The 14,947-nt window shown below is 45.3% G+C and overlaps 1 protein-coding gene across 1 annotated transcript; it reads left to right on the top strand.

Moving 5' to 3' along the window:
- Positions 1-4,181: 4,181 nt before the first annotated feature.
- Positions 4,182-11,152, top strand: pdpn (podoplanin; the record flags this gene model as incomplete). Its single annotated transcript, XM_079515674.1, has 4 exons — positions 4,182-4,326; positions 5,379-5,873; positions 6,213-6,321; positions 9,233-11,152. 4 exons carry the CDS (start codon positions 4,182-4,184, stop codon positions 9,237-9,239), a joined length of 756 nt encoding a protein of 251 aa, XP_079371800.1. The 3' UTR covers positions 9,240-11,152.
- Positions 11,153-14,947: the final 3,795 nt, after the last annotated feature.

Below are 14,947 nucleotides of genomic sequence, written 5' to 3' on the forward strand. Positions count from 1 at the left end.
GTGTGTGCGACGTGTGTACTGTATGTGTGCACGTGATACTCACATTAGTGCCATGTGTGCACAGTGTTAGTTTTTACACTCTCAAAGTAGTTTTGCTGTGTAGCCATACACACATACACACACACACACACACACACACACACACACACACACACACACACACACACATCCACAACACCGTGTATAGAAACTCAACATAAACACCTACGCAAGACACACACACACAGGCATGCATGTCTGGTATACACATGCACCACACACACACACACACACACACACACACACACACACACACACACACACACACACACACACACACACACACACACACACACACACACACACACACACACACACACATGGGGTGCCTCAGTGGCAGCTGATTGTGCAGGTGATGGATGTGTCTTGCTACTCCCTGCTCCTCTGTCTCACATTGTATATCTCTCTTACACACTCCCTCTCTCTGTCTCTCTCTCTCTCTCTCTCTGCTTATCTCTCGTCTTTCTCTCTCACTTTCCCTGCCTCTCTCCACCGTGCCACCTCTCTGATTTATACACCTAGTTTCACGTTGGCGTTGCATGCCGTAAATAGCAGATATACAAGCTTAGCTCACAACGCAGACAAATCCGTGGCACATTGTTGTGAGCTTGTAGATCTGTACTGTAGATCAGCTATACAGTATGTATAGTTGAGGCTTAAGTCATTTGCCGTGCTCTCTCTCTTTTCACTTCTCCCACTCTTTTTCGCTCGCCCTTTTGTCTGCCTGCAATGCCTTTTACAGTTCCTGCCCCCCTCCCCCCCGTCCCCCCCGTCCCCCCATAAGGAGCCTGTTTAAGGGGAGTTTTGGAGCCAGTGTCGTGCTGGGTCACAATCGGTGTCATCTTTTACGTTATGTCTTAAAAACAAAACAAAACACAAAAAAACATGTGCTTTACAGACAGGGTTTTCGTGTGTGTCATTTGGTTTAAACGTTACAACCACTTTCCTTATTTTATTCAGCTTGTTGGTTTTATGCAGTATTAAATTGTTCTATTATTGTTTGGAAAGCAGCTCTGTCAAGAAAGGTTGCCTCTCAAATGCAGTTTCCCCCAATGTGTTTATCTTTATTTCATCTGGTTCTTTTGCCCCTCTGTGCCTTATAATTATTCCTACTCGTCGCAGTCGGTATTATGTGATCTGGACAGACGTATATAAAGCCCAGCGGGAGTGCCACTGAGCCAAACGGTTGATCTACGAGCATAAAATCACGTGTTCTCCGCCCCCCCTCTCCCCCCGCCCCCCCCCCCACCCCTCTCTCACAGGCGCACACACCCACATGCTAACCCCACGTGGTGTACATGTGCGCATACTAACTCGCGTACATTGTGTACGTTTTTGACCACTCGCACGCGGGCCGGGCGCGCTCACACGAACGCACGCATACTGTACGCATACACACACACACACATCTGCCGTGTGAGTGGAGAATAGCATGAGACAGTAAATCAGAGACAGAACAGGGCCTGTATTCTGGGAGAACAAGGAGACAGAATATAAGTCAGATAGCGGAAGGGACGAGGGGGAAGCCATCCGGCTCTCTGTTGCTTAGGCTTTAGAAACATGCTGTTCCTCCACATCTCCCCTCCTAGTCCAACCTCCCTCTCTCTCTCTCTCTCTCTCTCTCTCTCTCTCAGTGGTGGGAAAAATACTCGCATGTTATACTTAAAGTACAGTAAAGTAAAAGTATCAATACTGCAATGTAGGAATACTCTGTTATAAGTAAAAGTCCGGCATTCAATATGTACGTACTTGAGTAAAAGTAAACCTACGGTCACAAAAGAAAAAGATTATTGGCTTCAAAATGTACTTAAGGCACCCAAAGTTAAAGTAATCATTGTGCAGAATGTCCCATTTAACGTTTTCAAATGTAAAATAGTCTTTTGGAAATAGCGGATCTACAGTGCAAGCTCAAAATGCATGGCGACACATTGTGAGCTTGTAGATCGGCTATTTTAAATGGACGAAATAGGGCTGAAGTGTTTAATGTATGTTTTGTAATAATAATAATCCAAATCTACAAAGTAACTAGTAACTAATTCGTTTTAAAATAACTGTAGTGGAGTAAAAGTACAATATTTGCATCCGAGATGTAGTCGAGTGGAAGTAAAAGTAGAGAAAATTGGAATTACTCAAGTAAAGTACAAATGCCTCAACTACAGTACTAAACTACAGTACTTAAGTAAATGCACTTAATTACTTCCCTCCCCTGCTCACTCTCCCTTTCTCTCTAACCCCGCTCGCTGCCTGACTCTCCTTTCAGTGATCTGCCTTCACGTCATGGACGTTGAAAACTATTATGGTTAAAGATCATCAATTATAATCAGTTAAAATCTGTCAAAATAGAATAATATATGATTCCCACTCCCCCGTGTGTGTGCGTGTGTGTGCGTGTGTGTGTGTGTGTGTGTGTGTGTGTGTGTGTGTGTGTGTGTGTGTGTGTGTGTGTGTGTGTGTGTGTGTGTGTGTGTGTGCGTGTGCGCGTGCGACGCTTGGACACAGTGGAGACTGCATGTCTATGTGTAAGTAATTAGTGTTTGGGAATAGAAACAAAAACAAGTTTAAAAAAAAAAAAGATCCAGCGTCCCCCCTCTCTCTCTCTCTCCCAGAGGGACGCAGCTTTCTCCAGGCTTCAACACTAGGCAAGCAACAGGCCGATCCCTAGGGAGTGGCAGGGTCACAGACGAGAACTATAAGAGAGAGGAGACACAGATTATTAAAGGAAGGAGTGGATAGAGTAGAAAGTGGGGACACGCAAAAAAAGATGAAAGAGAGAGAGAGAGAGAGAATGGTAGAGAAAAGAAAAAGAGAGAGCGAGAGGGAGGCAGAGACAGTTGGGCAGCGATCCTGGCTCTTACTCATGGCTGCAGCTGTATTAGCTTGGGCCGCCCGGCACAGTGGGAAGGAAATACTACTTAGAGCTAATTGTGGGTGCTGCAGACATAATACAGCAATTGTTAGCGGAGGCCGCATGCCCAAAGCTGGGGGTGTGGGGGGTGGGGGGGGTGCGGGTGGCGGACATGAATACACATAGCGCAAGGCCATTCTCACTGAAGCTGGGAGCGCTTTATCGCCGCACGCAGACATTCCAGACAAACAAGGCCGGGGTCCGAGAGAGCCTTCAAAAAAGCCCCCTTCACTGCTCTTATGCTGCAGGGAGGGCAGAACAAATGTTTTGTTATATTTATCACCGCCTGTTGCTAATGAACAGGCCGGCGTGCAACAGCACTGGTTTGTCGAAACAAGCCAAGACATTCAGAGTTATTTTTACTCTCGCGAAGTATTCTCTTATTGCAAGTATTCCCGAACAATTGGGACAAATTTGGGATGGAGGGAGCATGATGTCACATGCTAAGTTTAGAAGACCACTCATTTCTGGTGCCGGCAGTGGGAGAGGTTCTTAAGAGGCAGCGAACTCGAAGGCCAGAGGGCTTTTTTTTCGGGGAGAAAAGAGGAGATTTCAGGCCAACATCTTGCCAGTGGAAAGTTAACCGTAGGCCATAATTTTGGTGCCACACTGAAATCTACCTCCTTAATTTCGGAGGAGCGCTGTCCAGGCTAAGCTTTTAGTTGTGGCTTGGAGGATGTTGGGAGATAGGGCTTGGTTATTGGAAGGGAAATAATTAGGTTTCACTAAGGCCCTTCGCAGACCAAGACTTGATGAAAGACACAGGGATAAATACATGTCCTCATACTGTTGAACCAAGTGACAGACTACATTTTCCCTGCTAGCAAGCAGTCTCTTAAGCTAACAACCCTGTGTTTAAACGTAGCCAAGATGCATAACCTTACGTTATCACCGGTAATTAAGACAAAAAGTAAACGCTCAACTGTAGTTAAAGACAAAGTTGCCTCGCATACCAGCTTTGAAAGGTCACGAGTGACATTCTTCAAGGTGTTTTTTCTAGAAAGCGTCAACAAACTCCCCTGAGAGGAGGATCTCCTTACTTCCTTAGATTGTTAAAGAAATGGCCGATTGGTTGGTTGGGTTGTTGGGCTCCTCACACAATCAGCCCCGGCCCGTCAACCTTCTAATCTACCCACACAAGGCCACATACTTAAACACGTTCTCTTCCTCTTTCTTAAATCATGTCTGCCATGCATGCCTTCCTGCGCGCACTCCCATCGTCCAGTGAGTAACCGCCATGGCAGCAGGGCCTCTGCAGGAAATGAGGCAGAGGATGTGGCATGTGAGCGGACGTCCACGGAGCCTCAACGGCATGCAGGATGGAGGAGCAGGCTGGGTGGTGTTGGTGTTGGGGTTCGGGCGGGGGAGAGTGGCCTGGGCGGGTGAATGGAGGATGCGTGTACGTTTATTCAGTCACGGGGCGTAGTAGCAGCAGCCGTGCCGTCACTTCTTCCACGGAGCCATGATGAAGGGAGGAGGAGCAGGAGGAGGAGAGGATAGATGACATGATGAAGAGAAGAGGAGCAGGAGGAGGAGAGGATAGATGACATGATGAAGAGAGGAGGAGCAGGAGGAGGAGAGGATAGATGACATGATGAAGGGAGGAGGAGCAGGAGGAGGAGAGGATAGATGACATGGGGAGCCATGATGAAGGGAGGAGGAGAGGAGGAGCAGGAGGAGGAGAGGATAGATGACATGGGGAGCCATGATGAAGGGAGGAGGAGAGGAGGAGCAGGAGGAGGAGAGGAGGAGCAGGAGGAGGAGAGGATAGATGACATGGGGAGCCATGATGAAGGGAGGAGGAGAGGAGGAGCAGGAGGAGGAGAGGAGGAGCAGGAGGAGGAGAGGATAGATGACATGGGGAGCCATGATGAAGGGAGGAGGAGCAGGAGGAGGAGAGGATAGATGACATGGGGAGCAGAGAGGGGCATCAAGAGAGAGCAGGAAGGAGAGGGAGAGCAGCATGATGATGCCATGTAGGAATGCGAATAATTACCTGGTAGTTTTTTCAGCCAATCTGTCTATCTGACTTCAAGTCTTATCTATCTTCCCTATACTGTATATGTTCCTGTCTGTGTATCAATACGAGGGTATGCGCATGTAATCAATCGTCTTACCCGGAAGTTATGCAGGAACGTCTATGCTGACTGGCAAAACAAATCTTCCTGGCCTTGACATCCCATACATCCAAACTGAAAAGTCCTATCTGATTGCATTAAACGACGTTAAACGATGTTAAACTCAATTTGCCACTCACTTTGCAACTCAATTTGCCACTCACTTTATGCATGCACATACCCTCTATTATCCATATATCATACATCTATATACATATACACTAAGTGGTCTATTTGCTCTTCTATCCGTCTACCCACCCATCATGCACCTGTCAATTGACCTCCATTATCTCCTGTCCTCCTTACCTCCTCCACAGGCCCCACGGAGCTCCCCGAGGAACTGGGAGGAGTGGCCACAGATGCCCCTGAGGTGGTCGACGCAGCCCCCGCTGAAGTCACGGAGGCCATGATAGTGGAAGAGGAGGAGGCCGTCGTCACCGCCGCTCCTGAGGCCGAACCCGAACCCGAAGCCGAGCCAGCCGCCGCGGAGGAAGTGGTGACGGAGGCGCCGGCGGTGGAGGAGCCCGTGGCCACCGAGGCTGCCGAGGCCGAGGCCGCACCGGAGGACGTTGCCGTGGAGACGGAGGCACCGGTCGTGGCTACCGAGGCACCGGCGGCGCCCGCCGAGGCCGAGCCCGAGCCTGCCGCCGAGGAGCCCGCCGTGGTGGTGACCGAGGCTCCCGCCGCCCCCGCTGTGGACGCCGAGGTGGTGGAGGAGGAAGCGGAGCCCGAGGGTGAGCCCGAGGTGGTGGCCGGCCCCGAAGTGCCTGTGGAGACAGAAGAGAATGTGGTGGTCGAGGAGGGCACAGAGGGTGAGAGATGGTGTGGGGGCGTTGTTGGTCGGGCATTGACGAGTTGAATTGGGGTTTCATTATGCCGGAGATGTTTGTTATTTTATCTATTCATTCAAATAATGCAAACCACATTCCACTACATTTATTTGAACCCCTAGCATCTCTATTCTGGGATGACCATTCAGCAAAAATAGCTAATCTACAGTGACAAGCAAATACACTGTGATTCTGATTTGTAATTGTAACTGCTTGGAATGGCTTTTACATTCATGGACACTTTTGCTCAGGCATCAACTCCATCAAGTAGTTGATTTTCATAAAAACAGCTCAAAACTGAGTTTCCTTTGTGTTTCACAGAGGGTGCGAGTTCCGGTCAGGTAGTGGGGATTGTCATCGGCGCATTGGTGGCAGTAGTTATTGTCATTGCTGTGGTGGTCGCCTTGGTGAGGAGGATGGGCAAATACTCGTAAGTAAATCACCTATTTCTCACAGACACTCGCACGCATATACTGTATACAAACACACAGCTACAGTACGCAAACATTTCATGAGCAAGGACCACACCATCAGTCAACATGTGTTTAGCGCATTTATTGAAAAAAACAAAGAAAGAAAAATGAAAAGTGTGAGATTTGTTGGCTGACATGTTCGGGAGTCTGCCGTAGTTCCCGTGGCCTCAGGGCCCTACGGATAGTAAAGAGTAGAGCGTAGAAGAAACGGGGAACTTATACAGTTGGAGGCCATCGATATTGTCCTTTTCTTTTTGCTCATAGCGCGCCACCGAGTGGCGCGCTACGAGCTTGTAGGTCTGCTATTTTTGAAAAATCGTGAAAATATTTATTTCAGAAAACTGGAGGATTAAGAAGGATTTTTTTTTATTTTGAGGTCAGGCATAAATGGGTCAAATGATAAGGGTCAATATCGGTGGCACCCAACTGTACTACGTGTGGAAGGGAAGGGTGTTGAATGCGAGAGCGAAAGGGAGTGAAGAGGGTAGAGCCCAAATCGTAGTTTGTCTCACAATGGTGTCAGATGCAAAAATAGCAGACCTACAAGCTCACAACAAGCGCGTTGTGAGGTCTTGTAGGTCTGCTATTTTTGCATCTGACACCATTGTGAGACAAAGCATACATTTGCCTTCAGGAGACCATTTACGGGAGAATGGAAGTGACGTGATTGAGGTGTGGTTCCTGTTCCTGAAATTCTGCAAATTACCTCCAAATGTGGAAATGTACAATTGTTCATTATACTACTTACTGCACTTGTGTATTATTATATTATTATATGGTGAATATGACGAAGTGAAAAATGGAATTGAAATGCACTGAATTATTGACTACATCCGTCTTTGCATGTAAGCATGCTTAAGTAGAAGCACCCAGCACAGAGATGATAGCCTTATTATCTCTGCTACTACCCTCTTACCGGTCAATTTTTACACTTTCTGAGTTGAATTAACATTCAGTGATTACCACTGACTGCCTCTTGATATGGAGTGAACACATGCTTTATTGTGAACACATTCATGCTTTATTTATACTTTGTTGCAGGCCAGCGCCTCATGCCGGATGTATAGCCGCCGGTTTACAAGCACAACGCGTTGCCTCCCGATGCATTGCAAGCTTGTAGATCGCCCATTTTCGGCATGAGACTGCGACAAACTATGAATCAGCCTTTAGTTTAGAAATCTCTACGACGGAATACCTGAAATAACAGCAACACAGTGACGTAATGGGTGTTGAAGAGAATGCTGTTCACTGTGATAAGATGAACTCTCTCACCCAGCTCAAACTGCGAAAGGATTTTTTTATTTTAGACCATACTTGCTCTCCATGTAGGGCTGAATGCATTGCACTGACGACCTTCCCTCATGGGAGTAAAGGAACAGCCCACTGTATTTCCATGTACCACACCCCCCCTGAGAATACTGTAATACTGTCTACATGGATGCTAGCATGTGATGCTAACGGAGAAACGTTTTCTATGTCACAGGTCTCCCCCTGCCAAGAACAAAAAGCCTTCGAGAAGCCTTTCTGTAATTTTGACTTTTTCATTGTTTTCCCCGGCTAATCCTTTTAACCCCTCAACTACCGTGGTCCAGTGTCACAGACATAATAGCGTAACACAACCCGCCGCCTGTCGCAAAAGAAAAAAAAAACAGACAAATAAACAAAAAGCAAACAAACATTTCAATCTGGTAGGTTGCTGCTTCTTTGACTGACACACAACCCCATGGCCTGATGATGAAATGTCATTGTCCATTCAGTCTGACAAGTGTTTCTATTTTGCCTACAAATTTAGCTTCAATTCAGTAAGCTGCCTTGTATGCATCAAGTGCATTAGCCTTACATCATCAGCTTACCTATACTTTTGATTTGGTGTAGAGGGAAATACAAGAAGATCTAGTATAGAGCCCTGGGTGACTCCGGTCAACTAAGTATACAGGGCGTAGAATAGATAGTGTCTTTGACAGTGTCATCGGCCACAGGGAATTAATGTTGGTTCAAAGCAGAGCAGCAACACACTGAAGCTCTGTCATCTTAAAATATTTCGTTTTTTGTTTATCGCCTAGAACTAATTCTAAGAGTGTCTCTACTGTTGTTGTTGGTCTTATTTTGCAAAGGTATATACCAGATCATACCGCCTACAGCTGTGAGCTGACTTAAGCTACGCTCAAATGGGGTAATCATATGTGTTGCAGAATTAAAAAAAGAGTTGTCTCCCTTAATAAAACCTTATTAAACACAATAGCCTTTATCCAAGCCTAATGGCAATGCCTACTGTTTGGCTGTTCTACATGTTTGACCTTTTAATCCCAAAATTACAAACTACATTTTTGGATCTCCCCTTTTATTTTATTTGTTTCCCCTTTTTTTAAAGATGAGTAGCACATAATGACACGACATTAACCACATGAACCCTAGCGCCCCTATTCTGGCGCGAACATTTCGGTAAAGATTGCAGATCTACAAGCCCACAACGCGCTGCATTGCAATGTGTTTTTGTGAGCTTGTAGGTCTTCTATTAGGCAAAGATATTTGGTGTAGATGGAAAAGGGACAGGGCCTAGTATACACCCCTGGGGGATTCCTCTCAATACATACTGTATGGGTTTATGTGGCTAATAAAACAGCTCCTTGGAGTTAACTTTGATTATTATTGAAGTGTAATTTTATTTCTGCCTCTTGGCCAGTTCCCACTTGTGAAAGAGACGCAGTCTCAATGTGTTTTTACTGGTTAAATAAAGGTTAAATAAAATTATATACAAACAGATAACACTAGAATTTATTTTATTCCCTTTTTCCCCCTCAACCATCAGACTTCAGACTGCACCTGTTATTGAACTGCTGTTCTCTTTCTCCTAACTCTATTCCGCAGCCCTTGAGGAAGAAGGCCCCGAAAAAGGAAGAGCGATCCAAGTTCTGGAAATTCTGAACTACTGAACTGTGATGTCATTTCCTGTCGTTAAACAAGCATGCCTACCAGCACTAGTCTAATCTAACCAGGATTCTGGACTGTTGCCAAAAAGAGGGGGTGGGAGGTTTGTGTGTGTGTGTGCGTTTGTGTGTGTGTATGTGTGTGTGTGTGTGTGTGTGTGTGTGTGTGTGTGTGTGTGTGTGTGTGTGTGTGTGTGTGTGTGTGTGTGTGTGTGTGTGACTGTGTGTGTGTGTGTTTATGTCTGTGTGAAAGGTGGAGAAGAAGTGGCTACCTCCAGTCCCCCCAACCCCCTCTCAGAAACCCCTGGAGTCACTGATATAAAGGGACTCTGTCACCCCCCTCCTTCCCCCTCTCGGCCTTATACCCGACAGCCAACAAACCCATGGACAGAACAAATCAAGATGGCCACAGGATGCCTCGAAGAATTTCACAGCCTTTCTTATCCATTCAAAAAAAATAAGTGTGTAAGGGATTATCTGACTTGTGCTAGAAAAAAAACTCAAGGTTTTTCTTTTTTTTGCAGTGACTCAGATTTGCATTTGAGTCAGTGAAAAGGACCTGAACAAAAAAAAAGTACGAATTTTAAGGAAATGATCATGAAAACAAAATAAAACGAGATGGAGGCGGGACAGGAAGCGGGCGAGAATGTTATGAATTCCATAGGATGTATATACCATACAAAGGGACTACGCATAGTCTACAGTTAACGACTTTCTCACATGTTTGCGGTTGCATTATTCTAAGCATTTTAACACACCGTACATAACAGTACAAACAGCCTTTTGGTGTGGCTATTGTTGTCATGGCCAACAAAGGGCCATACGTTTAAAAACACCCCTCGGCGCGAGTAAGTCCCTCTGCAGAAGAAAGGAAAATTGACAAGTTGGCCAACTGTATGAAGCACTGTGTGCAGAGGTTGTCCCAACATAGCACTCATGTGCTTTGAGGGCTAGCGAGGGGCTTGAAGCTAAAAAAAAAAAAGAAAAGGCACCCTCATTTGCGAGAGTAACGTGACATTCTGCCTGCTTTAACACTGCCATATAAAAACCTAATACATATCTGTGACATTTAGCAGAAGGGTTTGTGCCACTGTCTCTGGTATTCCCTGGGTAGTTAGGTGGATTTTGACATTTTGAAGTGCATTAATGTGAATTGACTGTACCTTTTTTATATTATATATATAATACGTATAATTAACTGCCACCCATTCCAAAAAAAAGAACAGCTTTCGACAATATTTGGTTTTCTCTCTCTCTCCCAAACATGTTCCATAAGTACATTTATACACAGGTAGCGGTTTTTGGTCTGGCATAGTGCTAGCATTGTCTTTACGATGTAATATTCATAGTACTTCTGTTAATAGTTAGGGTAGTGTTCCAAAACAACTAACCGCACACGGTTCTCGAACATTGAGCTCACCCCAGAACGCATGCACACAGGAAGACATTTCATGTTGCACTTGGTTTAGAGTGCACAGTATTAGGCAGCAATGCCCATTATGTTTCTGTTGTTGTTTTCATAATTGTATACATGGTCATTAACGGGTGTACAAATAATTGCAGTCTTTGCTTCGCTCCGCTTGCTTTATGAACTCAGTTTTAATAATATGTGCACTGAATGAGTGATGTAATGTTTAATGAATAGGCTTTAGACACTGCAAATGTTTGCGACGATGTCTGTTTTTGGTTTCCTCCTTCCTCTCCCCTGCTTTTGCCACATACTATCAACTCTAGGTCTTTAATTCTCTTTTTTTCTTTCTTTCTTTTTTTGGCTCTGATTTGTTTGAAACATTTTATTTAATTGCAGTGTTTTTGTTCATACTGTTTCAATAAAAAAGTGAAAACACTCCACAAAATATTACATGAGCTTGTTGTTGTGAGTTTCCTTTGGGTTTTTTTGTTACACTATGTCTTCAACACTGTCATCAATTACATTTTGTAGATGTTAAAAACCAACATATTCTATAAATTGTCTTCTATCTTAACCAAATAGACCAATACTTAGACAAATACCGTTAAATTCAATCTCCAAGTGAAGTGAAAACATACTCATTAACCACCTTTCACAGGGGCAGCATCCAGTTACCCTCTCTGATTGGCTCATTCGTGCATTGCATAAAATTAAAAACACACACATACACCTCCCTTACTCACAAACACCACCAAATATGGTCTCCAGGGGAGCATGGCACTGGAAGATACAGCCCTGGACCGTTAGGTCGGTTGAGCCCTTTTGACAGTTAGGTGTGTTTTTTATGTCATGTTGTGGAGTTTTTCATAAGGCGCTGTTAAGCCAGGGCAAGGCTCCAACAGTGGGCCGTGAGTTGCACAGAGATACCCTGTGTCTGGCTCTCTCTCCTCCGTGTGGTTTTAGGCATGCGGCCCAACGCCCAGTACCCCCAGCCTCAGCCACGCCGGCAGGCTTCACAGCACACTTTAGCTCACTCTCTCACTTCAGACTGCTGGGAACAATGGAGTCTTTTGAGAGGGGCAGATGGGGAAGCTACGGGCCATGGCTGAGAAGCCGCTAGCCAGCAGCAGCAGCAGAACCCCCCCCAAACCCCAAACCCCTCTCTCTTTCTCACTCTTTCAATTTCACTCCCTTGCTCTGTCACTCTCCCTTTCTTTCTCCTTTTTCTTTCACTCTTTCCCTTTCATTTCTCAGGCTCAGGCGCATTTCAATCTGTTTCTCCTTCTCTCCCGCTCTCTGCTTCAGGATGGGGCTTTCCCCCTCTCTCTCCCATAGGAGGGTGTTGCGCAACATTCTGTACATTGCGAAAGGGAGGAGTCACTTCCAGGGCAGGGCCTACAGAATGTGGTCCTCATCCTACTGTAGATTGAGCACATATGTGCAGCGATAAACACATTATGCTCAGTTGCGCACGCAGGCACATGAACGCACGCACGCACGCACGCACGCACGCACGCACGCACGCACGCACGCACACACGCACACACGCACACACACACACACACACACACACACACACACACACACAATTACACAGAAGTCTTTCTAATATGCAGTGGAACAAACACACGTCATTGTCATGCTCCAGCAAAGATAATAATGATGTTATGATATGTATTGTACAAATGTTATTGTATACCATAATACGGTATACTGTGCTTGTCTCATATTTATTTAATTACCATGATCATAAACCTACTTTTTTGTGTGCAGGCTTTAGTTTAACGTGAGCTACTGTAAGTGCATGCGAGCGTGTGAGCGTGTGTGTGAGCGTGTGTGTGTGTGTGTGTGTGTGTGTACATCTGCACGTGTAAGCAGCATACATGTGAAATAATCCCAGCGCCTTGGTCATAACTTGAGCTGTCTTGGCATCCAGCCACCATTAATCATCTTCCTCACAGCTCCTCTGGTCTAGAGAACACACAAATAATGGAACAAGACCAGTCTAAAAACCCTGCTAGAGGCACGCACACGCACGCACTTATACAACATTTATGCCATGTGATGCGTCGTTATCGTGCGAGAGTTATCAGATAGTCCAATAAACAGGCTGTAAACACAAGTCATGGAATCATAAGATCTGGCATATTTTAATGATTGCCCAGGATACTTATCCCAAAATGAATGGTCATGTGATATGCATATGGACAGCAAAGACATAGATGAAAGCAAATACGACCTGTTACATCACAAATTAGATTTGATCATATCAGTCCGTTGGTCGGGGCGCCCCTTGAAGCGCAGGCCAGAGGGGTCGTCTGTCCTGGAGAATTCTGACGTGTCTCTACTTTTTCAGACACTATATAGAAATCTTTCTGTCTCTCTGTGACCTTGCTTGAGCACAGCTAGGGTGCACACTCTTATAAGTAATGGTAACTGCTTAAAAGGTCTACTTTATCCCAACACATGGCACTCTTGATTTTCTGACAGATTTGACCTATAGCCTACTACTTGATGATGAGGTTTGGTTCTATTATTCATTTATTTAGTGTCGCTGAAAATGTGACCAAATGTGCTGGGGCCTTATCTGCTTGGGCCTTATCTGGTTGACCCAGTGGTGAAACCCTCATCCATTTAAACATATTGATATCCATGATACGATGACCATCACTTCAACTACTTTATCAGAGACTGACGTCTGTGCACGCCTGCGCGGTGATACAACATGCATGTTCTGTGTCTGTTCATTTCTGTTTTTATCCTTGTTTACATATCTTCTAGGCACGGCATGTGTCCACTGTCCAATACTGTATATATTTCTCTGTGTCTGTATTAAACTTTACAATGTGTCATGCAATACTGCTTGGTGTTGGTGCTTGGTGTCATGTTCTCTGACTGAATCAACACTCACCAACCCTTGCTTAGATGGAGACTCTTAAAGGTATATTCAGTGATTTCACTTAATTCAAATATCACTTATTTTTTGGATAATCCACCCTACTATAAAGTGTACTGACCCTATAAGGAGTTCCTCCCCGTCCCCAGTGAGCCCCTGGGGTCAAAAAACCCTAGTTTCGGTTTGGGCTTTGGGTGGCAAAGTCTTCATCCAATCAGGATGAGAGAGGCCTTCCTCCAATCATGATGGAGTGGGGCGGGCCTTGGTGCACGTGCTGTTGGTCTGTTGTACTTCCCCCACTGTAGAGCGTGTGCATGTGCACATCTTGTTACCGGGGTGGACCAGGGTTTTTTCCAAATCCCCCAAATCACTGAATGCTCCTTTAAAGGACCACTTCACCACTTTTCAACCTATCTTCATATAATTGGTCCTCACTAATGTTAATGATAAAATACCACCATTTTTTTCTACTCGGCCTGTGTCTCATAGGAGGGCTGTGGGCAGTTCAGAAACCCGTCCACCAGTGACATCATCATTAGGCAGATTTTTTTTTAAACAAGATGTTTTTGAAAACATATTTAGTATTTTATTATCGGGACAACGATGGCTTCCATTTTCGCATTGCAACTTTTCAGGAATAGAAAACCTGCAGTTTCTATTAGCTTGGATTCCCCATCGATGATGTCACTGGTGGACGGGTTTCTGAACTGCCCACAGCCCTCCCATGAGACACGGACTGAGCATAAAAACATTGTGGTATTTTCTCATGATCATTAGTGAGGACCAATTATATGAAGACAGGTTGAAAAGTGGTGAAGTGATCCTTTAAGGGACCAACCAAAATCACAACATGTAGGCCTATACCTCGCCCATTTTCACTTTTAGTATAGCCATAAGCTTATTTGACCACTCCTCTTGACAGAACTGGTGCAGGTCAGCTAAATTTGTTGGCTTTCTGACATGGACTTGTTTCTTCAGCACTGTCCACAACTCCACATGTTCTTGATGGGGCTTAAGTCAGGACTTTGGGCGGGCCGGGCCATCCTAAAACCTTAATTCTAGCCTGATGTTGGCCATTGCTTTACCACTCTTGATGTGTGTTTGGGGGCATTGCTCTGTTGGAACACCCAATTGTGCTCAAGACCCAGCTTCTGGCTGATGATTTTAAGTTTCCCTGAAGGATTTTGAGTGAATCCTCCTTCTTCATGATTCCATGATTTACTTTCTGCAAAGCACCAGTTCCACTAATCTGGCAGCAAAACAGACCTATAATACTACTACCACCATGCATGCTTGACGTAAGGCATGTTGTTCTTGGAGTTAAAGGCCTCAACTTCTCTCCTCCAAAC

Source organism: Electrona antarctica, assembly GCF_951216825.1.
Source record: "Electrona antarctica genome assembly, chromosome: 2".
NCBI classification, from domain to species: domain Eukaryota; kingdom Metazoa; phylum Chordata; class Actinopteri; order Myctophiformes; family Myctophidae; genus Electrona; species Electrona antarctica.